Genomic DNA, 24824 nt, shown 5'->3' with positions numbered 1-24824 from the left:
CGTGGTATTTGTACTGTGAGTCTGCACGGCTGCCATTGTCCAGAACGCATACGTAAAGAGCTGGTGACGTCAAACCCCACCAATAATAATTAAAGGGGGAATTACTGGAAGTTACCTTTGCTGCGTTATATTTTTGACAAGTGACCTAGACCTAATTAGTAATTCACTTATTTCCACAACGGTGAACGGAGCATTCATATGGGACGCGTCAGAAATCACGCTGTCGCATTTTGACTTAAGTGGCACTTACAATCATGTTCGGTTACCCGCATATAATCGCCAGCCTGAGAGAAATTTTAATTCCCCCAAGTCTAGTCGACTACATTGAGAAAAAAAAGTTAAATGCAGGTTACACTTGACCATGCTGCTGACGGTAACTTCCTCAGAGGCAGGGATATCACGACTTTACAATTTCTATGAATTTAATGGCTGATGTCTTCCATACTTGTCGACATTATTTTTTTTTGTGAAAATCATACGCAGTGACGTATCCAGCGGGGAGGGGGAGGGCAACCTGCCCCTTCCGTGACGGAAGTTTTTGCGTATTTTTTTATTATTTTTATTTTACAGAGAATGGGTGAGTAAGACAGAAAATTTTCAGTATATTTATTTATCAAAATATTAGCACCAAATTCATTAGAAAACAACACCAGCGAAGAAAGGCAAGGATGTCGGGACCGTGGGAAGGGCTTTTATTTTTCTCCACAACATTATGTTGAATGAGCTCGAAGACCCATTTGATTTTGGATTCCCCCCCCACACACACACACAAAGCTGGCCATAAATCATTATACATCAAACTGGAGTATCATTTTGGCTTCAAGAGGCGACATGGCCACCTAAAAACACGGCGGCGTATCCAGCTTTTGGTGGGGGGGGCAAATTCAAAAGCGAATGCTGCTGCGGGCTCATTTAATGTGATGTTGGGGAGAAAAATCGAAAGCCTTACTCACGGCCCTGACATCCTTGCTTTTATTGCACAATGAAGTGTTGTTTTCTTAGGGTTTTGGTGCTAATATTTGATGTATAAATATACCGATTAGTTTCCTTCCTGCTCATTATGAGTTTTCTTCTTTATAAAAAAAAAAGAATCCCTCGGGGGGAACAAGTTGCCCCCATGCCTCAGGCTGGTTACGCCACTGTGAAAAGGCCTTTTATGCGAAAAATTTTTCTGAGCTTCTTATGTCATTTTGTTTAATTCTTGGGTGCAATGATGTCATGCAAAGTCTCTAACCGACTTCCTGCATTTTGACGTCTTGCGTGCCGTTAGCGTTCGTTACTTCCATAATGGAAACCAGGCTTAATTCTGGCAATCCTCGTTATTCAATTATTAATTTTTGATTTCATTCTTAACTGGGCACAGTAGGATATAGCTCAAGAATCTTGTCAACACCAACGTTTTATACAAAGCTTTGTAACGGTTTCTCCGACACAAAAAATACACGGTGGTATTTACTATGTTTCAAAACGGTTTTGTGTTTAGGTTAAGCGTGTCATCCAACAGACGGGATTCAAGAGGGAGAAACGTGGCTTTAAGGATCTACATCTGGCATTCAGGCGGCTCAGGCGGGACGTGGCCGCCAAGACGACGGGCAAAGACGCCGGGCAAAAATCTGGCGAAAGCAATGACAAGGAAAAGAACTGGACTGACTTCAACGATCCGCTCATACCAAAACAATGGTACCTGGTGAGTACTCTTCGAGCGTTTGGTCGGTGAGTGTCCCAGACTAGGGCCAGTTTACACGTATGAAGCAAACTATGGGACAAAGAGAACCCCCGCCTTTGTGTTGGTCATTGGTATACCGGTGTCTCAGGAATTCTTTTCCGACATCTAGGGGGATGTGTTAAGTGAAAATAGGGTGGAGTGCGTATAGGGATTGGACTTGTTGGGGGGGTACCCCTCTATCCCATTTCGTGCCTGCTATAAGTTTACTGGACGAAGGTAGTCCAGTAAATCGGCGAATAAGGAGAAGTTAGGGGGTTCCATATACTCATTAGCAGGAACGGCTTTAGACCACAGATGAGTGTATAATTCATTTGAAATAATGCATGTCTTCAAAGGGAAGGACATGTATACAGATCAGTGGCATAACTAAGATTTTACTAATGTGGGGGGCACAAGGGGGCATCTGCATCTTATGGGGGAACCTTTCAGTGGTGTGGTTTTTTGGGGGCAAGCGGGAATTCGTGGGGGCACGTCCCCCCCCCCGGTGGCTACGCCCCTGATACAGAGGTTATATTTAAGGTTTGCATTCAGCGTGAAGGGTTCGGTAGGTTGGGCCTTTCCCACTTCATTCACCTTGAAGGAAATAGGGAATAAAAATGACAGGAGCCCGTCTGTGGTTAAAAAAAACAAAGAATGGGGACTCGTTTGATAGATTCACTCCTATTTTTATCAATCGGGATTCCATTTTGGGAACTGCATCTTCCTTTTAAACACAGGATTTATAATAAGGAAAATACTACAGTAGAGTTGCGTAGCAAAACTGTCTCATAACCATGGATGTCAATGACTTTTCTCTTAAATTGTACGTTTAGCCCAGTTAGACATTTAAAGGGATGGCGAGCGAAATTTTACGGGAAGCAGGCTCTTGCTTGCCCGTAAATTTTACGAGAAATCGTTGACACCTGTAGCCTAGCCTGGCAAGTAATTTCAAGTAAATTAACAGGAAATTTTACATTGTACCTCAAATCAAGGTGGATGGTGAGGGCCATGAGGCACAATGTCAAAGTAAAAGAGAAAGCTGAAATATCGGTTTTAAGGGCAGTCTGGATAAGACATTGGGAAAGGGACCGAAATTTGGGGGGAGGGTGGACAACTGTTGGAGCCCTTAGGCCTTATGGTCCTGTTTAGGACTGACGCTATAGGTTGGTAATTTTCACACGCTTTTTGAAGCAAGGGATAGGAAACGTGGCCAAGAAATTGCCTCATTATTAAAAAAATGGCAAACAATATTTTTGCTTTTTCTAGAATTCATTTAAAAATACCGGACCAGACACAGCACTGCCGTCACTCTAAAAAACATAACCCCCAGGGTGAAAAAAGTTTATCGCTTACTTCCCCCAGCTACCAAATTTGAATTCTATTCAAAGAAATCGCAGCTATATGGTGAACAGATTTCAAAGTTGTTTGAAAAACGAAATTGCTTTTTTATCAGAAAAATACTGGCCAGGCCGATGGCAAAACGGGTCTGGATCTCAACGTGGAGGCTGCATGGAAAAAAGGCTACACAGGCAAAGGTGTGACTATTGCAATCATGGACGATGGTAAGAAATCGTGATATGCCCAAACGTTATCATAATTATTATAACTTTGACTTTACTTTTTTGTAATTTTAAATTTAAAGATGTAGTATTTTTTCTCATTTTGATATTGTTTTCTTCATTAATCATGCTGATACAGTTTATTGATAATTAAGAAAGATTCCTTCACTATCAACGCTAGGCCTAAAAAAGTTCCATGCAGACGCATTTCCAAGCAAAAAATGTGTTTCAAACACGATTACCGCAATTACCTTCATAAATATCCAAGTTTCATGAGAACACTGATAACTACATCTTTTATTCCTAATAGGTCAAATTCCTCTACATTCACCCCATTACACGTGTTTTTCAAATGTCAAGTTCATTTGCGATCGATTCTCATCATGCAGGTATCGATTACATGCACGACGATATAGCGCCTAATTTCAATCTTGCGGCAAGTTTCGATTACAGTAGTAACGACGCCTTCCCGTACCCGCGATACACGGATGACTGGTTCAACAGGTAAGACACATGGCGTCCTCCTAAATGATATCAGAAAACAAATCAGTCGAACATGCAAGAGCAGGCGCGGTTCTACAGCAAATTTTGGGGGGAGGGGGCTGGACCCGTCGCACGTGACGTCACCTTTTAAGTTTTGATATTGCTCTGTAATTTTTTCTCAGGGGGGGGGCTAAACAAAAATTGGGGGGAAAGAGCCCCCACCCCCCGGAGAACCGCGTCCGATTATTCAGGGGGTAATTTGGGATCCCTTTCCCCGGCCCTCATCTCACCATGATTCAGACCAATGAACATTCAGTATATCCATTAGCACACACCCATGTGTTTTCCCGGTATAGTAAGCAATTTGTGCTGGACTAATTTCTTGGCAATCACAGAGCAGAACCTGTCCATTACTAGGCAGTTGCTTCTTAAGGTGACAAACAGTCCGAAAAACCGCGCACATTTTGATTGACAGTCTATTTGGTAATCAATTTTAATCAGCCCCTTAGAAGTCACAGCAAAGACCAAAAATAAAGATGCATCAGATGCAATTATATTAAAGGTGCAGATCCATTGTGGTGTCACCGCCCCCCCCTAGCAATTGTTTTTTCCATTTACAGGTTCCAAGGCCCCCTAAGAAGCATAAACCCTATAGGAGCTTTATTTGCGTGTCAAGTCAAGGAAAAAAGGAATAGATATACACTGCTCAACAACGGCGACAAATAAAATACCCTCAGGAAGACAAATTTCGAACTTCCCCCAGCAAAAATCATGGATCCGCTCCTGTACGAATTCAACATTTGTGGATTCCAGGGGGCGCAACAGGGGCCATGCTCAACACAGCAGAAGCAATTTTAAATTACGTGAGAAGGGTAATTTCGTGCACTTTCAATAAAAAATTTCAACTTTTGGAGCTGCTCCCCCAAAAAATTCTGACCCGAAACTTTGAGTTCTAGATCAACCCTTGATAATCACGCGATTGTGGGCATGCGGAGGCTATGAAATACACTAGAAGTTTTTATACATTTTTCAGGATTTTTAGACGTGGCGAGACAACAACTACATTGTTGCTCAAAAGTCACCTGAACGAGGTTGTGTTCAACATTAATACGTGTTAGTGTTCACACGTCTGACACTGATATTTTTTTCCAGTTCAGTAATTGATGGACGACGGTGACATTTCGCTAGCCTTCAACTTATGTGTTACGGGCGGTCGATCTCAAGAAACAAACTCCAAGACCCTTTCAGGCAAACCGAATTATGAGAGCGCGCATGTAGTTCGTCGTTTCCACACGATTACTATGCTTGCTATAATGATCATGTGTGGCTGTAGTTATGTGAGCCATAATGCATTATGCATAATGTGTTTTGACTCACACCATAGACGGGGGCGATAAAAGTGTCATAAATGTGGTTGGATGTCTTTCCCTGTGCGAATGCAGAGTGCAGAATGTTCTGTACTAACGAATAAGTTCCCTTCGCCCCAGACAACATTTAGTATTCCAAACACATCGCAAACAAACCGACATTTCGATTGTGAGACCATGCATACCCATGTTAATTAACTAGCACTCGTGTTCATTGTTTGGTTTTTCTATTGTAGTCATGGGACACGTTGTGCAGGAGAGGTGTCCGCGGTTGCTGATAATGGTATCTGTGGAGTTGGTATAGCATACAACTCGAAAATTGCTGGTAAGGAGCACTGCTGCAGTTTATTGATCAATCTTCCTTGAAATTGAAAAAAAAACCTACTTTCTTTGCGTTGATGTTCGTGTTTACTGTCACGGGCAAATACCTCCCCCCCCACGGTTGTCCAAAAGTATGAACAACTACTAACTAAAAACTGTAGAGTGGAATATAATTTGGTCATTTTATTATCTTTCGGGCTTTAAATGTCATTATGGGACTGCAGAAATCAGTAAATGATTTTATTGATGAGCCTAAAGGACAGACGACTAAGATGAAGGGTTGGTAAATAACTTTCCTTTTAGCACGAAAACGAGGGACATTGCACGCTAATTCCATTCTTTCTGAGCGGTGTTAATAAGGGAATAAAAATGCTTGGCCAGTCTTGAACATATGACTGGCTCAGGAGAATGGAAGCTACTTATGCCCAAGCCGCAGGTGAAGTGAGTGCATTGTTCATTCTCCTGAGCCGGTCTTAAGCTAACAAGACCGACTAGTAAATATTTATTCCAATTCATAAATACTGTTTTATTAATAGAGACCAAAGGAATCAATGTGCGATCAATTTCGAAGGATTTTGTTCAAGTATTTTTCTTTCAATTTCCCCAATACCCCGTCCATTTTATGGTATAGTCCTCGTGTAAGTTGTCCAGAAGAATCTCCTTATATGGACTTGGCGCGCGTGGCGAGTTCTCCTCGGCTCACGCAGACTCTTTACCAATATGAATGGACTAACTGTCTTGTATCCACGGATTTCAATTATTAAAAAGACTTTTAATTTAGATGAATGCTTGTATCAGGATGCCAGCGCGTTTTTGAGCAGCGGGCATTATCAAATAGCAGCAGGCATTATCAAATGTTAATACAAAGTCACGTAATGCATCGTGAGGAGGTATTTTTTAATGTTTGTTAAAGGTATAAACTCATGAACTGTATTTGCAAGTATAAAGACAAGATAATGGAATCACTCACATCTCGTTACTTAATCAAACTACGCCCCTCATATGTTCAGGAAATCATTTTCCGGAATGAGAAAATTGGAAGTATTCTTTAAGAAAAATATGGTCTGTAATTCAAATGAAACACATTCTTGTTGGGCATGTTGTTTAATGTTATTCAGATCTGTAATACAGTTTTTATTTATTGCAAAACATTCGCCATGAAGGAGCATATAGGTAAGAATGCCTTTAAAGTGTAATCTGAATTTGTTTCACTCAGGTATCCGCATGCTGGACCAGCCATTTATGACCGACCTGATCGAAGCGTCTTCCATGAGACACGAACCCCAGCTGATCGATATTTACAGCGCTAGCTGGGGGCCACAAGACAACGGCAAGACGGTGGATGGACCACGGGACCTCACGCTAGAAGCAATAGCTGATGGAGTCAACAAGGTTCGTTTCTACACTCCAAATGATGCGTACTGCTTTTAACATGAATGAATCAACAAACCTGATGTTAATAGAAATCATAGGCGTTGCCAGTTTTTTTCCAGAGGGAGAGATATTTTCCGGGGAGGGGTCAAAGCACTTATCAGTGGCAGAACGATTAACCCTTGATGGTGGTAGCGAGTCATTTCCAAGGCATTTTCAATCAAATTTGTGATTGTCAGTCCCTTTTCTCTCTTTCTCTACTTTGCAATGCATCACTGTGTGTGATAGGTGTCAGATCGAGATGTTATACAGAATAGGCAGTATTCGTACCAAACAAAAAAAACACCAGTATTCAAGCAATACTTTTGTGGATTCAAAAAGAAACCGCACATTATAAAAATTGTTTTGAAAGGTTTTAAGAAGGTTGGACCTCTCACTACGTGTTACAACTTCGTACAAATACCGGCGTGTCCTGTGTACCTGGCGCAAATACAGTAAATTTAAGGTGAACATCTGTGACCAACTTGCCAGAAATATTTCACAGCTGAGATTTGCATGGGTAAGATATTTATGGTATGATCTTTCCTGAAGGGACGTGGCGGCAAGGGGAGCATCTATGTTTGGGCTTCAGGGGATGGTGGCCCCAATGACGACTGCAACTGCGACGGGTACGCGTCTAGCATGTGGACCATTTCCATTAACTCAGCCATAAACGACGGGCGTACCGCCCTCTACGACGAGTCGTGCTCGTCCACATTAGCCTCCACTTTCAGCAACGGCAGGAACAGGCATCCTGAAGCTGGTGTGGTGAGTTGGAGCGTTAACGGACCTCATTGGTTCAAAGCATATTTGTATTGCTTACTCATTCGTGTTTGTCATGGTCATGTCATGTGGCTTTAGCTCAGTGACACCACTGATAGATTTTCCTGCAGTCCTAGCTTGTCATTCGCATCCTGCATATTCATGAACTACTACAAGGAGAAACTCCTATCTCATCGCAAATTTTCAGCCAAAGGACATTTCAATTTTTCCAGTAATTGGGCTAGGTTTCCGAAGACGGTTCATCGTGCTTTAACAACGTTTGATATAAAAAGGCACATGTTAAGCATGGATGTGAGAGAAAGCTCACATAGCCACCGAAGTCAATGAATTCGTGGCAACTGTCACAGAAATGAACCGTGCTACTGCTTGATTTACAGGCTACGACAGATCTGTACGGTAACTGCACGCTAGCTCACTCGGGTACATCAGCCGCTGCTCCAGAGGCTGCGGGAGTCTTCGCTTTGGCGCTCGAAGCCAAGTAAGTAGAGGAGGTGTGATTTTACTGCCCCAAATAATGGAGCCAATGTACACAATGAACTTCAAAACAAATTGAAAGTAAACTGGGAAGCGGTTTCCTCTGGTAAATGAAGAAGCGCTACTGTGATTGTTACTTGCCATTCTTTCTGTTCATCTCAAGGTTCTCTCAGGAAAACATGCTCTTGCAGTTTATAGTAACTTTGACACCTTGTCGTTGAAACATTCATTAATTAAGCCACTGTAGTTCTGCAGTTCCACAATCCGTACTGTTTCGAGTCAGAGAAAGTTTCTTTTGCACATCTTTTCGGGGAAAATCCTTCTTTAAGTCAGGGTATTTCCTCAAATGAACCCACCAGTTCTGTTTTTCAAATGCAGATTGTCATCACTGCAGCATGTCTCAGCTCTCACTTGACTGCAGCAAAACCTACTCAATAATTTAAATATCAGTATCTCCCGCTCCTCAGCATGGGCGGAAATCTGTCTTTTGTGAGGGGGTACAAATATAATCATATCGCCACTTTTCAAGTCACTGGCTACGCGTACCCGCAGCCTGCACCACCGACTCCGCACTTGCCGACGTCACGATCTCACCTGGGATAGAGGATGTACATGTACTGAGCTTTTAGAAATCATACCCCAAATGTGACCAGAGATCTCCGCCCATGTTCCTCAGTCTTGTATTGACCTGCTTTCCACAGCCCTGACCTGACCTGGAGGGACATACAGCACCTGACTGTTCTCACCTCCAAGCGAAACCAGCTGTATGACGACAATTACCAGTGGCAGTGCAACGGGGTGGGCCTGGAATTCAACCACCTCTTCGGTTTCGGGGTGTTGGACGCAGGGGCCATGGTGGAACTGGCTGAGAAATGGAAGACTGTACCGGAACGGTTCCACTGCTCTGGGGCCACCTACAAGGGAGTCAGGTGAGTTTGGTGGCGTGGCTAATGTCAAAAATGGAAAATACAATGTCTGTTAGTCTAAGTGTAGGACCTTTTTTTTAAATGCACATGCACTTGGAGACAATACACGTAGTGTTTAATATTGGACACAACGGTAAGTACAATGAAATCAGTTATAAATCTTACGTTTGTGGGTAATCCGTGGCTTAAGTCACAATAGGCTGGGTGATTGAGTACTTGTGTTCCAGGGACAGTCCTATAAAAGTAAGGCTTTACAAATCAAGAAACACTCAGTGATGAACAGGTGGTAGATAGAGAAAGATAATATTCAGGATACCTTTACATTTTTCACTTTTCCAGTCAAGTGCCAAACGGTATGTCTGGTGAGAAACTAGTATTACGTCTCACCACAGACGCCTGTGATGGCCAGGACAACGTGGTGAATTACCTGGAGCACACCCAAGCCATCATCACCCTGAACAGCACCCGGCGGGGAGATGTGACTATTCACCTGACGTCCCCCATGGGCACCCGTAGTATCCTCCTCAGTGAGCGGCCGGCTGACGAAGATGTCATCGACGGCTTCCAGCGCTGGCCCTTCATGACCACCCACACCTGGGGCGAGGACCCGCGAGGCGAATGGGTGCTGGAGGTGGTCATGGCCGACGGAAGTCCTCACACCGCCACACTGACCGAGTGGACCCTGGTGCTCCATGGCACCAAGGAGGGGACGTACATCGAGGAGGCCAAGTCCAAGTCCAGCTGCAAGAAGGCCGTCCTGGAGGCCGAGAAGGAGCAAGAAATCGAGGAGAAGGAGCAAGAGAAGCTAGACAAAAGCCAGCCGGAAAATATGGACTTGGCCGAGGAGGTTGAGTTGCTCAGAGACCTAGAGGGCGCCATCGAAGATGAGGAAAAGCAGCAGTTTGAACAGGAAGTTGAAGCTGTCGGCCAGGAGGTGGAGGACGAAATGGAGGACGAAGTCTTCAAAGAGCCGGCAGAACAGGACCTCGAACTGCCAGCCCTCACGGCCGAGGACCTGCAGGATCTCAAGGACATCCCCGACGTGTTCTACTACCCAGGCGGTGGTGATTCCTGGTACGGCACAAACGATGTCTACGGTGATGCTGCAGGGAGAGGCCAGTGGGATGGATGGACGGATCAGGATGACAAGAACATCGACTGGAAAGACCCAGAGGTCTGGAACCGACTCAGCCAGTTGTTTGAGGAGAAGTATGGGAAAAGCAAATCTCCATATGGATATCGATATTAAGACCCACCCAGACCCTCCGCCCCGTCCGATCAGGTTACTATCAGCAGGATTTTTTTGGGAGGGGTGTTTGATTCCAGTGTCGACAAAATTATGCTAACTAGATTGAGATTAAATTATCCTGGTATATTACCACCTTATTTCTTCCGCACGGGGCAACATTATTTTTTTTAAAAGAATGTTGACCAAATTAAAAATATCAAAAGGGATTTCCCTGTTCTGTTTGGCCACCGTTCGGGCCTTTGTGATTCACACTATCTTGAAAATACAGTACATGTATGTATTCTGTTTCTCCATCACTTATTAAATTGCACTGATTTCGTGAAGACCACGCATAACCTCGTCCTCAGCCGAGATCCAAGGTTGTGTAATACGTGCACCTGGATCCAGTTAAAATTTCCGCGCATAAAAGCGGAACATGACTTCGCCCTAGTAGAAGCACCCCTTCATCGGTTGAAAAGAGCCAAGTTGGGGGAGAATGTTCGTTTTGTTGGTAGCGAGGCGCCCGTAACGTTTGCATGTCATAATCATTCGTGAACCAGCGACGTGCAGTTCCAACCGAAGGAGTCTCCGTTGCAAGCAAAAATTGCGCCCTCTCTTGGTCTCGCTCGGGGCGAGACCAAGCTATTATTAAGTTAAAAGCTCCCGTCCGCTCGGCTGCCCAGCGGTCACGCTCCAGTACTCGCTAAGCCATGCACAATGAGTTTCGAAAGAAAGTGGTAAACGGCGTGTTCATTGCTCTATTAGTTTATTCATTAAACTGAAAACGTTCGAAACTGCTGTCTTCGAAACTGACATATTTGTTAATTGGGTTTCAAGTCCGACTCAGTTTATGTCAGCTCCCCAAAGTAAGTCAAGTTGCTTTTGGCACTTTAAATTAAATGGTTAGTATAGACAATGCTTGCGATATTCGTCGGTGATGGGTTGTTTAAATAGTGTATTGTGTTCTAGAATATCCTCACAAAAAGGTCAGAAGACAGTTTGATGTCATTTTCTGCCGTCGTTTACTTCCACAAGATTTTGAATTTCTTAAAGCGTGTGTTCAATTTACATGAAAACCACACGAGGGTGACACCGCGTCTACGTACGAGCTAAAGACTTCACTTGCCTCCATTTGAAAGCAACCGCGCAGATATATTCGTGAATGCCTATAACAATGTCTTCTCTAAAATCATATTTTTCACCATGTCAATCCAGACTTAGTTTTGAGCTGTGCTGTAATCAAGTCATAACGCACCATCAGAAGCCATTCACAAGTAACAATAAATCCCTACTTTGCTATTTATTGACGATTACGTTCTGAGAGAAGCATTCGTTTGCAATTGTTTATTTTGTTGATTAGCCTTGTGGTTGACATTTTATTCGGACTTCAGCATGATTTAAAATTCACCCTACCTTCGCTGAACCTTGGTACATAAGGCGATAACACACGTCTTAGGAGTTTCGGGCACTGTTGGAGGAACCCTTTAGTAAATGGACGCCTTGTTGTGTTTTGAACTTTTTGTACAATCAGTCATTCGTGGTTACGTTCACCTTGAGTAAAATCCGTAAATGAAACACATTAACTGCAAAGAATGGATACGGTGTTTTTCCTCAGTACTTGCACATAAATAATGTCATGCTACGTATATAAAAGGGAGTTGTTCGTGAACTTATAGAAGCCAGAAGCCAATAAATTTGATTACATAGTGCATGTTTCAATCTAGATATGAAACGTAGATACAGCTTTTTTATAGCAAAAGTAGTTTTCGAGATCAAGTTGTGCAGGGGAAATTTGAGCGTTTGTTTATCATCTGTAAAGTTATTCAGCCACGTTTCAGATAGGCCATCTGTACTTATCTTTTAATTGATTGATTTAATTTCTTTAATTGATTGTTTTGTGACAAATGAAACACACCGACTGCATCCCAATGCAACACAATACGGATGTTGAGTTTAAGAATAGCTTGCCATTACATGCTTTGCGGATGGCCATAATGTGAGATTTTGTCAATTCACGAACCAATTCATTCTTCTTTTCAAGTATTTGACAGTGTTCACAACTTCCTGAAATGTACTTCTGCGTAATAACATAAATGCGAATATCTCAAATAAGTAGCATGAAGTCTCTTGGCGTCCCTCCCCACTTGGTCTCCAATGTCGTTTCTCACGCTAAACCTACTTCTTTTTTCTCCTAGCTAAATGGCAATGACTTTGAAATCACCTCTGTATATCGACAACGAATGTAATTTGTTTTAGTCAGTTTTTTCGGGTAATTGGTTGTTAAAATTGTGATGCATAGGAAGAGTTGTTTGTATTATTAGTTACTTCCCCCAACAAGAAAAGAAGATATTTTTTGTGCAAATATCAACGTCGGATCCTTAACTTTGAAGACAAGTGTAAAGTAAAATTTGGATCAACAAAATGATACAATACCTTATTTGGTGTGACAGTACATCTCTAAGCTCATGCAAATCGGCGACAACAACCGCTTGCAATTGGTAAGCTGTCGTTATTTCGAGCGATGCAGACTTGATAAACCCGCCAGGTTCGGTTATCACCCTAGGGAGTCTCGGTAGTATTTTATGTTGGTCGAGGAGCGCGCCTCCTCCGAACACGGGTTTAGTACGAAGCAGATGTTTAAGTGATTTGCGTTCGAACACAGATATGTAAGACACCTACATCAATCACACAAAGACGTTTCGAGTTAGATTCTTGGTTAAAAAAGCACTTTCACCGCGTCTGAGTTTTCGTTCCCCCCCAAGGTAAAACGTTAATCGTATTTCCTTTCAGTAGACATAAAGCAACTGAATATATTTGTTCTTGCCGAAATGCTGAGTGCCGCTTTGTACTTTGTCTTGTCTAGCAGTAGACTTATGCACTGTATGAAAAAAATACAGATCTGTAGTATTCTTCCTGTCAAAGTAACATATAAATTGTGATGTAAAGTTTGTAAATGAAACCATATGGAATAGAATTATGTACATTACATATAGAACTATGACGAAGATGTTCTTATTCTTTATTTTGCTCGACTTATAAAAATTATTTCACATAGATGTTAAAATTTACAAAAACATGCAATTAATTAAGAATGTTAAATATCTGTGTTCTGTCTATCCCTCCGCCAAATAATAAAGAATTCTCCTTAATGTTCTTTTAATCATTATAAAACGCAAAAAAATCTGTACGGATCAGATTTTTGAAGCAAAATTTTAAAACGTGACTGTAGAAATGTCCAAGTAACAAAACCAAGGAAAACTCTCCCAACCGTTCTAATGAGGCTCATGTTGTTTGAGTTCATCTTAGTTCAGAAACCACGCAAATGTAATAAAGTGTTAGTGGTTGTAAAATAACATGCCTCATGCATAATCATTTTGAATTACTGTCTGTAATTGGCTGAACAAATACCCACACATTGTTTAGTCAAACGCTACGAAGATTTTGAAGCTTGAAACTTGCAAATGCAACAATATTAGTCTCTGCTCATTCTGAGTGATAAATGGTCAAACCTTTCAACGTGTGTCCATTCCATGTCGTCAGATTTCAATATAATTCGTCTCACCTAATATGGTCATGTACATCGTGCTGAATTTAGTCTTTGCTCAGTCGATTTCGAGATGTTCAGTCAAATTCATCTATATAACTAGGCACAGACGTATTGTGGGCTCCCCGCTGCGGAGAGGCCACATCCCTGGCGAGCAGCTGCCCCGTCAGCATCAAAATTACTTTTTCTTCTTGTAATGCGCCCCAAGTTAGTTCTGCCCCCCCCCAACGCCCGCAACTGACGACAGGGCTGCCTATATCTGCCTTGAGCAGAAGCACCCCCTCATCAGTTCAAAAGCGGAACCGTTATTGGTGTACAGTGCTCATTTACATCTGTAGTAGCGACGCCACCGCAACGCATGCATTTGGTGAACCTACCATTTTTGTGCGGTTCCTACCAAAGGAGCCTGTTGCTGGGAAAAATGCCCCCCTCTGCTGGTCCCACTCGGAGTCCAGTGTATTGTAGGGAAACATATTAATGGTTGAACAACAAAACCTATAAACTTAAATTGAATGAGCAGCGTGTGTTTGTGGTAACAAATAGAGTGGTTGAGGACTGGAAGCCTCCAGCAAGTAGCAGATGGACTTGGTCATTCCCGCCAAGTCGACAATTTGGAAAAGCATCCGAAAGTACCAAAGGGTGGGAGAGGGTCGCTCAGGACGACGACGAACGGCAAGGTTAGATGCAAACATAAGGGCTGTCCGTGAATTGCTAGAAAGAGACCCGCATGTGTCTGCCAGGCAAAATGGGCGAGGAATTTCGCCATCCCAGGCTCTTTCCACAAGATTGTTAGATTACACATCCAAATGTACTTTACAAGATGCACAGGCGACACGAACTCCTTGATTCAGATCTACCCAGACGACTAAGATTTTGCCAGTGGTTCCTTGACCGGCACCCCAGATTCTTTGAGACATCTTGGGGACATCTTGAAAACCATGTTTACAAATCGCCACCCCAAGATATTAATGACAAATGTGCCAGAATCGTCGCTGCAGTTGAGACTTTAAGAGGACAGAGAGACGTAATCAGGACTGCATTGAGAGCGATGAGAACCAGAGATGAGTCTTGTGTTGAAAGGAATGGGGGCATGTCGAAGGACAATGAGGTTAGGTCGAGACAGGCAAAAGCAACCAAATATTAATGGTGGTTGCCAATTTCCAAAATACTGTAGCGCCGGCGGGTCCGGCCGGTGGGGGCGCCAGCTCGGACCCACATGGAGTTGGCTGGCTGCCCGCGCTGGTTGCGAACGGCCCGCGGTTTTCCCGCCTCGTGCCTGCGCAGTCCCTGCCGCCAGGCGCCATGTTGGGAAAAGAGCTTGTCGGAAGAGGACATTGTGGTGCTGTCAGTATTGCGACAGAATAAAGCAGAGATTTTTGTGACCAGAACAGTGAGTTGCACCAGTGTGTCGTTCTTACAGCGTCGAACCCTGTGCAGCGGGACACGCTGCAATACATATCCACGTCCAAGAACGAAGGAATTCATCTCAGTTTCCTTTTCTTAAACTCACTGTCAAAGGGTGTGTCTCATAATAAAAAGTTCTATGGTTGGGGGAGCGGGTTAGCGTAGCGGTTCCTTCCTGGGTTTGCACCAATGAGGCCCGGGAATCACAGTTTTCTCCTGCATGCCTCTGAAACTGGACCTTCCTCCTAACTTCGTAATGTGATGCTGATTAATAAAGGTTATGAATAAGTAGCTGAAAGCACCATTAAAACAAAAACAACACAACAAAAAAGGTTGTTGAAGTTCTTGCACCGCCATCTTGCGTTTGTTCCGTTCTTACTTGCTTTTACGTTACATTTTAGCGACGAGGATTGAGAACCATGGCACCTGGAAGGTTTGCTGGCATACTCCAACCCCCTCCCTTTCTGCAAATCCCTGGTGAACCTACATAACTGCAATTGGTGGTGACGATGACTTCAGTCCATCACGAAAGAAGGCCCACTTCTATCTTGCCTTGTTGATGAAGGTCTGAGAATCTTTTCCATCCACGTTACCCCATTCTTCTGGCTCTTCTCCAGGAGGAACAGACCCACAGATCCTGAAGAACCATTTTGAGCCAACGCTTTAATAACGTCATTGCAGCGGAAACGCCGTTTCCGACGTAACTCCTTCAATCATTTTGCTAATGATTCGTCGTGTCCAGCGAAACACAAAACTTGTAACAAAGTTCGGTAAAACAGGATATTTTGCGGTTGTATGTCGGTCGTCTACTATTGCGAAAAGTGGGACCCAAGACCGAAGGACTGGCAGATAAGTTCACTAAATTGCAGATGACTGTGACAAAGAGGACTACGTGCAAGTGCTGATGATCGACGAGCCTGTGAAGATTTCTCATCTTATACAATGGTAGGTCATGGTAAATGGTGTACCGATTACATTTGTGGTAGATTCAGGGTATGGTGTTTCTATTTTGACACGAAAAACATTTGACAGATATTTCTGATTGACGCATTACATTCTCCAGTTGAACACCAAACGCTTTTATTATTTACGAAGCATACAATAAAGACATTGGGATGTTTTGAATGCATTGTCGATTTGGCACCCTTTCGTCCACAATGAATATGTATGTTGTTGAACAGGGTACAGATATAATGGGAAGAAATCTAATGAAGGCATTGCAAATTAATATTAACGGTGGTACTTTGTAATGATACGAAACCGTCAATCGAAACTGAAATTGCTGCCAAATGTACATGTGTAGTGAGTTGTTTGATCAGTCAGAAGCACTTCCTGGGTCAAAGGTTTCGTTCACAAGGTTAAAGTTGATAGGAATGTGCAACCAGTGGATGTCAAACATTAAGCCGGTTACCCTTTGAAGTAAGGGAGAAGGTTTCTGCAAAGTTAAAAGACCTTGAAATAAACTTGGAGGTATCATAGAGAGAATCGATTCATCGAAGTGGGTTTTACCCATATAAGTTGCATATAAAAATCTGGAGATTTGCGAATTAGACCTGGGGCAGATAAATAAAGCTGTTGTACCTGATCGGTATCCCTTGCCGAAAATCGACGACACACTATGTGAATTTAAAAATTCGACTGTCTGTTCACAGTTAGATTTACTGCTGCATGCATATCACCAGGTTAATGCTGCACGAAGAGTCTTAGACCGCTTACTACATTTTTGACACATGAAGGTTTATTTTAGTACAAACGAGTGTGCTTTGGTTTGTCGTCAACTCCATCAACATTTCAGAAAATGATTAGCATTGCACTGGATGGTTTGAAAGGGGTTCAATGTTTTTGGATGATGTTATTGTGTACGGTAAAACGCAAACAGGACATGATGAAAATTTGAAGAATGTTTGAAGAAGACTACAAAGGTATCGCATTTGACTTAACTTGGAAAAGTGTGTATTTTCTAAACTCAGCCTGAAATTTTTCTTGGGACTTGCAAGATATTTTACCAAATACATTCCCTCATTTGCAACTATTGTTGAACCATTGAGATCTCTTATTAAAAGTGACACTAAAATTGTTTGGTCTGCTGCTACTAAAGAGAGTTTTGACAAAGTGAAGTCAGAATTTAGTAAAGGTCCATGTTTAGCCATATATGACCCAGAATTAGAAACATTTGTAACAACTGATGCATCCATGTACGATTTAGGTGCTGTTCTCTCGCAAATGAAGAATGGAAATGTAATTGTTACTAGAATACGCAAGCTGAAGTCTAGCTCATGCCGAAAAGAAATACTTTGCGAGTGAAAAAGCAGCCCTCGCATGTGTGTGGGCATGTGAAAAGTGGAATACGTTCTTGTGGGGTCTTAAGTTTGTCCTTATCATCAAGCTTTAGTAACCTTACTCAGTAAAAAGACAGATCGACGTGGCATGCATGCATATTGCTCGTTGGGCGTGTCGGCTTAAGAAGTTTGATTTTGATGTGCAATACGCACGAGGTAGTCAAACCAAATTTACCAATGGGTTGTCAAGATTACCAGTTAAAGCTAAAGAATGTGAGCATGACACTGAGGATGAAATGATATGTCAAGTAGTTCTATATGTCAAAAGTGTTACCGTAGAAAGGCTGACGCAAATGAGTCAAAAGGATGATGTACAAAAATACGTTTTGTTGAAAAAGGATGTTGAAGTAGAAATGATGATACTTCATCACTAAGTTAAAGATGAACTAACAGTCCGTGATGGTGTGTAAACGAGTCACTATAGAATTATTGTTCAAAGGGAACTTACAGTAGTTATTGTAAACTTGGCTGATGAATCCCATCAGCGCATCACTCATACTAAGCAACGCCTGAGAGAACTGTATTGGTGGCCCAAAATGGACAAACAAGTGGAAACCATAATTGTGAGGAATCGTGTTACTTGCCAATACAATGCCAAAAGCATAGGAGATTTGCTCCACTACTCCTTGTGAAATATCAATAGAAGTCATGGAGTAAAGTTGCAACAGATATTGTTGGGCCTTTTAATCGAGCTCAAAACGATCGTAAATATGCCATTACTTTGATCGATTATTAGAGTAGGTGGCCAGAAATTGATTTACTTCATTGGCAACCACTGGCACAGTGATAGAATTTTAAAAAACAATTTTCAGCAGAGAAGGATATCCAAATGAACTCGTTTCAGATAATGGAGTGCAATTTAAATCCCGGGATTTCGAAGATTTTTTTAATTGGAGAAGTATTAAGCATATTTTTTCATCTTTGTATTATCCGCAAAGTAACGGTGCAAGTGAAAGTTTCAATGCTGTGGCGAAAAACACAATCCAAACTGCAGTTATTTCAAATAAGTCTGGGAAAACAGCAATGTATGAGTTTCTCACTGTGTATAGAGCCACTCCTCGTGCAACAACGGGCATAGCACCTTCAATTCTTTACATGGAAGATAAATTAGAACAGGTTTAGATATTGTGGGATGGAAAATGAATAAGAAGGTGAAAGCAGCTAAACAGGTTGACGAAAGAACAAGGCAACAAGTGCAGCTTAACCAACGTAAATACAAGCAGCACACTGACCAGAAGAAAAAAAGCGAAAGAAGTGCAATTTTTTTAAGTAGATCGGGTACGAGTTAGAAAATCTGGTATCGTACTTAAAGGCAAACTGCAGTACTGTGAACCTATTCAAATTCTAAGGAAACTGAGTGCTTATATGTATCAAACAACTGATGGGAGACAATAACCTGAATAAGTTGATTTTGGCCAAAAGAACAAGTGAACCCATTAAACGATCCAGTAGTCAGTGATTTTGTTCCAGTTGCAGAAAGTCAGGATAAGGAAGAAAAACCAACCGATTCTCTTGATGATATGAAAAAACATGCAGATGTGCCAGAGGTTATGGAAAACGAAATAAGACGTAGTAAGAGGTTGAAACAATTGCCTGTATGGTCCAAGGATTATTTAATGTATTAGTGATGCGATGAAATGTTAACAAGGTTAAAATTGATGTTGATTGTAAGTTATGTGTTGTAATTTTGTAACTGGTTAACAGATGTAAATTGTGCAAATGATATGTAATTCTTCTAATGATAGTCCTATTTAAGTTTTCTATTCATATTGATTATGCCACGTTGTGTAAGTCGCGTTGTGATTATTAAAAAACAAATAGGAAAATGTGGTCTTCTGTGATTTGAATAAGTTCATGCCATACAGCACGAGTGGGTTCGAATCCAGAAAAGCCACGGAGTAAAGTTGCAATAGATATACATACTTTTACGTTACAACAGGACTCCACCTCAGGGTGAGGATGTGTACTCCTCAGGAATCCTCAACACTCAGACGAACTGCTTAATGATCTTGGCTTGATTGATTCTAGCCTTTATTCATCAGGTTCATCCCTTTCAATTGCACTACTTGAGCCCGCTAGAATACATGTAGTGACAGCCTGTCATGGATTTAGACAGACGGTGAATACGAAAACCAACACGCAAGCTAGCGTGCTTTCACCCCAGCCACCTACGTCAGCATCCGAGCAGATGCCAAAAAGGTGAATTTCGCATTCAACAGCAACAGAAGTGGAGAGCACAGGTAATCAAAGTTCTTTAGTAAGTGTTGTTATCAATTGGCAAAGAAATGGTGTGTAGCTCATGCTATTAAATTAGCCCCTTCAAACACTCAAAATATAAAACTGAATTATTTCAGCCGAGACATCTCTTTCAATAAAAGTAAATTATTCCTTCAAATAGCACAAGAAACAGCGCTACATTTTGGATACAAAGCCAACGTGAACTTGTTCACATGAATAAAGCGTTATCTGCCCTGTGACAATAACAATTACATGTTTATAGGGGTCAGGGGCCGTTCATAAAGTATGTACGCGCGCACGAAGGGGGGACTTGGGTTTGTGCCGTTGCGCATACCATGCGTATGGGGGGGGGGCAAACCAGTGCACACCGTATACGCAAACCGAAAATTTGCCTGTAATGAATCTTCATCATATCAATACACTTTCTTATACAAATAAATACCAGAATCAGCTTTTGTGGGTTGAAAAACCATTCAAACACAGTATCCTCTACCATTCACCCTGTCAAGCTGTCGTCAACTCAAGTAAATTAACACACAAAACTTTTATATTCAAATAACTTATTTAAAAAAACACTGATCACAATATTGTGACAATAGTGGACAAGATAATTAAAGTATTGTCTCAGCCTCGATGTTAAATCTTTTGATAAAACCTGAACGAGTACCTTAGCCACACAAATCCAGCTCCCTTTAAATTCTGGAACTACAGAAAAGTCTCACCACTGCGCCACTACACTCTAAAAACCCCTGGGTCAGATTGACCCAGAATTGGGTCCCATTCGGCATGGCATGGTCAAATTACGACCCAGAAAGGGTCAAATACGACCGGAAAGGGGAGTCATTTTGACCCAGAAAAGGTCACGCCGAATTGGACCCAATTCTGGGTCAATCTGACCCGGGAATTTTTAGAGTGTAGACCAACGTTAGAGCGTCGTCTCATTTTTAATTACACTTGGGTACGTGCAGGACTTTTACGGAAACACACTTAATTACACTTGTTCTGTTTTTAAATTTTTACACCTGTTCGGTAATGGACAATAAAGTCACACTGTGTATCGGTCCCTTCAGGAATTACACATGCTATCAATGAATACTGCTTTGCAAGTCTGGTTTCCCAAACTGGTTCCACAAATAGTTTGTTTGATCTCAAGTCAGAAAATTGCTTGTTTTCTCTATCTGGTAAATACGCCCTTCAAAATTTACACTCTAGAAATTACTTCAAGCGAATTCATAGTTAAGAATTTATTCTGTCCTACCTGAGGTACATGTATGTGTAGATGGCCAGGGCAAAAGTCATCATTTATTTTACGCCACTGCTAGGAGTAGTTCCTTCGGCCTAACTGCTCTTCAGGGTGGTAGACTGAGCTACCGAGTGGTTACCTGCCAGGTAAGTCTTATCAATTAGACTGTCCCACCCTAGATCTATAATACCCAAACAAAGGATAAGAGCCGAGCCCCTTAGTTGAAACCTCAGGATTCTAATGTTCATAAATTAGCAGAAACTGCACTACACGGCTTGAGAAAACGCTGCCCGACTAAGTTGCAACATGAAGTGTGCGACAGAGTCTGGATATCTGAGCACATCAAAACGGCTAAGCAGATGGTATTGGTCTCTGTAGACGGAGAGCCTGAGATAGAATGCTCGCAGCCCACACATACACACATACCTGTTTTACATACAGTGTGGACATTCCTTTGTATTCCTTTGGTTAATTAAGGACACTTGGGGAAAATGTATGCGCAGTGAATGCCGTTGTGGTTTACTTTGTTGGTGTGATGAATTCCCACATCACATGATCACGAGTTACTGCAGACGTCCGTTTGCCTCCGTCGAAGTGGTTTTCACGGACATTTCGTTGCGGTCACGGCGTCCGTCTGTGTAGTGTCAGTTTTGAAGGATACAGGCACAATATCACAGAAGATACGGTAGGCCTACCTGAGAAGTGGGTCGTATCCTTTGTACGGAATCGGCAAAAGAGGAGCATTGGGTCCCACGCACGGACCAAAGTCGGGCAAGGGGCGGACTGACTCGTAATTATCTGGCTCAATAGAGGGCGGATTCCACATTAGCGCCGTCTGCGCACATCTGCATTAGAACCGAAGTTCTAATGCCCGCCCGCGGAGTCCACACAGTACATGGAGTATCCGGTTCGTAAGTGTGACGCCACTTCAGTTTAAACCACGCCCACTGCACAAGATACACGACCATCGCAGGTACGTTAGTTCGCGGTCAATTGTCGTTATTTTTCTTTGGAGTTTACGTGTCGAATCATCCTGAAAGACTCTTCCACAAAAATTTTCAGCCTGAAAAGTCTGAATTTAAAATACCTTTATGTATTTTGTGTCTTGACTCCTTACTTTCAATCGTCTGATCGTATTAAGAATTGAAGCTGGCACATACAGCCTCGTTTTCAAACGCGGAAGTGCGCAGATCGACGCTAAAAGCGTCGTATTGGGATCCCTCTATATCTAGTAATGACAGCGGCATTTGTAAAAACGCCTGCTCTTCGTTGTGGCCATTCTGTCAAAGTAATTTAGCATATACGCATTGCGCTTGCAGGAAATACTGAAAAATACACACCCCTTCCGTGCAGCTGTGATGCGTTGAACATGTGGATCAAACCAGTCTCCTCTGTATATTCGATCCCTCGTATTTTACCCCTGGACCCCGCCAAATGCAGAACCAGACCCCTTGCATACGTATTTGCGACTGGAAAAAAAAACACAGCACACCGGATGAGAGGGCACGTTGCGGCAACGTGCTTATTTATCTGGAAGACATTTCAAAGTCTCCCTAATGCTCCAACTACCAGAAGGAGGCCGAATTTTACCGTTAAAATTTTGAGAGATGATAGATTAGGGTCTAAATTGAAAACATACAAGGTTTGGTTCAGATTAGATTAGGGAATATTTAATTATGGTACAGTAAAGTTTGGGCACGTTCCTAGGGAATGTCTCCCAAGTGTCCCATTTTCGGTAAACAGTAAACATAATTATTTTCCCTCGCTTTAAACATAAGGTGTAAAATAACTTCGTGCATAAGATGGAAAAAAGGCGTTACTTCTTGTTTTATTCAAAAACATCTTTTTTTAAACTGCCGAGTTAATGTTTTCCAGGGCCGTGAATAAAGAAATACCGATATCAAACCTTTGGTCATTTATTTCCAGAATTTCGAAGCGACGTGTGTGTAACAGTAGTCAGTACTACAATAGATGTGCAATGACATTTGATGATGCTAAAGCAAGGTATCCTGAGAAGTCAAAAGATCTGTGGAATGTGTATGCGAACAAGGGGTTTGAAAAGTCGGCATTTCGCGGGTACATGTACGGTCTTTATGGACAGCCCCTTTGTCAGATGTTGTATCATGGCCGACATATAGTTATTAATTAAAGGACAACAGGGGCATGTTCCCCCATTTTAGCAAGAACCATTAACAGGTACCCGTATGCTAAGAATAAGTCGAAGTGGAAAAGTGAGCGGTTTGGTCGATATTTCTGAGGTTACCCCTTTGAAGGGATCTTAACATTTCCTGATATTGTGGACCTCCAGTTAATTGGTAACATGAGCAGGTGGCGTCATACATGAAAACAAAACGTTCGGCCTATGTACGCACATTGAAGACTACTGAAACTATAACAATCAAATGTTTGGTCAATTTCTTTGAGGCTTACTCCTTGGGGGTGATCAAATTGGCTAGGCTGGAGGGTTCCTAGGTTGGAACTCGAAATTGCAAGGAGAAGATGACAAGTCATGATTACACAAGGAGATGAAAACAAGGCTGATAAGCAGCTTTTAGAAGAACGCCGCCTATATTAAAGAAATAGGCTATTCCTGTCATACAAAGTCATATGCGAACATACAATGGTGATATCTAAGAAACTATAATAACAGAACATCCAACGTCAAATATTTGTCGCTTGGCATCCTCCTCCATTCACAATCCGATTAACTCGTTTTTTTATTTTGTTTAAACTAGAAAAAAAGGAAATAATACTACAATATTCCAATAGATCTGTAATTTGATGGTAAATTTGGCCTAAAGACCCAGGGATGTCAAACATCGGTTGTATACACTTCACCGTTTTGTCGAAGCACGTCATTTGCTCCTTATATCAAGGCCCACCGTAAAGAAACCATGTAAGATTTGTCAGTTACAACACCTCAAGCGGCAGGTCTAACCTTCCAATTGTAAATGTCAATACAAACAACTGTTGAAAGTTCCGGTGTATGTTTGTTTCAAATAAGCAGGTTAAGAGTGGCCGGATGCTGCCGCAAGGTAGATGCGATTGCTATGCATCAGAAACCGGTACAATCGCGTGGTCCTGGAGGTTGAAAACTAAATTCGGTTTATTCGGAGGAGATTTGGAGGGTTGTAAATTTTTATTGAGGCATTTCAGCGCTGTACATGAGTGTCTTATGCACAAAACCCAGTGGCGAGTACAAACATATCCCTCCCATTTTTGGTTTATCACTTGTTTTGTCTGTGATCTTTTCAGGCTATTTGAATTCAAATTAATTGAGCGCCTTCATCGTCTGGAACTCTGTGATTTGTTTAATTAAACCATCCGCTCATTATCAAAGACCAAGCTTACGTGTATTTTTCGTCTTCGCCTAGGCCTACACAGGTAATTGTCACGTTTAAATCCATTTTATTTTTAATCTTAATTCAAATACTCTCAAACTTTATTTACTTGTTTATATCCCTTCTTTATAAATAGGCTACTACTTCTTCGTCTTATTCATATTTTCCATTGCCTGCAAAAATAACAAGTGATGTATTTTCGAACTTCTGCAGACATGCTAGATGTGTTTAAAGCCCAGTAGCATATAACGTCTCTAACCATTAACGCAAAAGTCAACTTTTCATCTTCTAGATATAAATGTAGTTTATTTATTTTACTTATCGATTTGTAAAGCTTGGATTTATTCAGAATCGCTTAAAATCAAATATGGCGAAAGTCTGACGGAACGATAAAGCAGCGCCTCAGAAACATCGGTACCGTCCTTGCCTAGAACATCTAGTCAAGCTTATTGAATTAGA

At 41.9% G+C, this 24824-nt stretch overlaps 1 protein-coding gene across 1 annotated transcript in view; it reads left to right on the top strand.

Moving 5' to 3' along the window:
- Nucleotides 1-13609, top strand: part of pcsk2 (proprotein convertase subtilisin/kexin type 2) — a 28451-nt gene extending 14842 nt beyond the window's left edge. Inside the window, exons 3-11 of the mRNA XM_022235637.2 lie at nt 1484-1687; nt 3159-3267; nt 3654-3768; nt 5351-5439; nt 6652-6827; nt 7398-7613; nt 8006-8106; nt 8804-9031; nt 9368-13609. Of these exons, the coding sequence (XP_022091329.2) occupies nt 1484-1687; nt 3159-3267; nt 3654-3768; nt 5351-5439; nt 6652-6827; nt 7398-7613; nt 8006-8106; nt 8804-9031; nt 9368-10277 (2148 nt within the window). The 3' untranslated portion in view covers nt 10278-13609. The remainder of the gene's footprint in view (nt 1-1483; nt 1688-3158; nt 3268-3653; nt 3769-5350; nt 5440-6651; nt 6828-7397; nt 7614-8005; nt 8107-8803; nt 9032-9367) is intronic.
- Nucleotides 13610-24824: the final 11215 nt, after the last annotated feature.

Source organism: Acanthaster planci, linkage group LG01 (assembly GCF_054643075.1).
Source record: "Acanthaster planci isolate LZ-2023a linkage group LG01, COTS_SCS, whole genome shotgun sequence".
Classification (NCBI taxonomy): Eukaryota; Metazoa; Echinodermata; class Asteroidea; order Valvatida; family Acanthasteridae; genus Acanthaster; species Acanthaster planci.
This window is presented reverse-complemented; position numbering and strand designations above follow the sequence as displayed.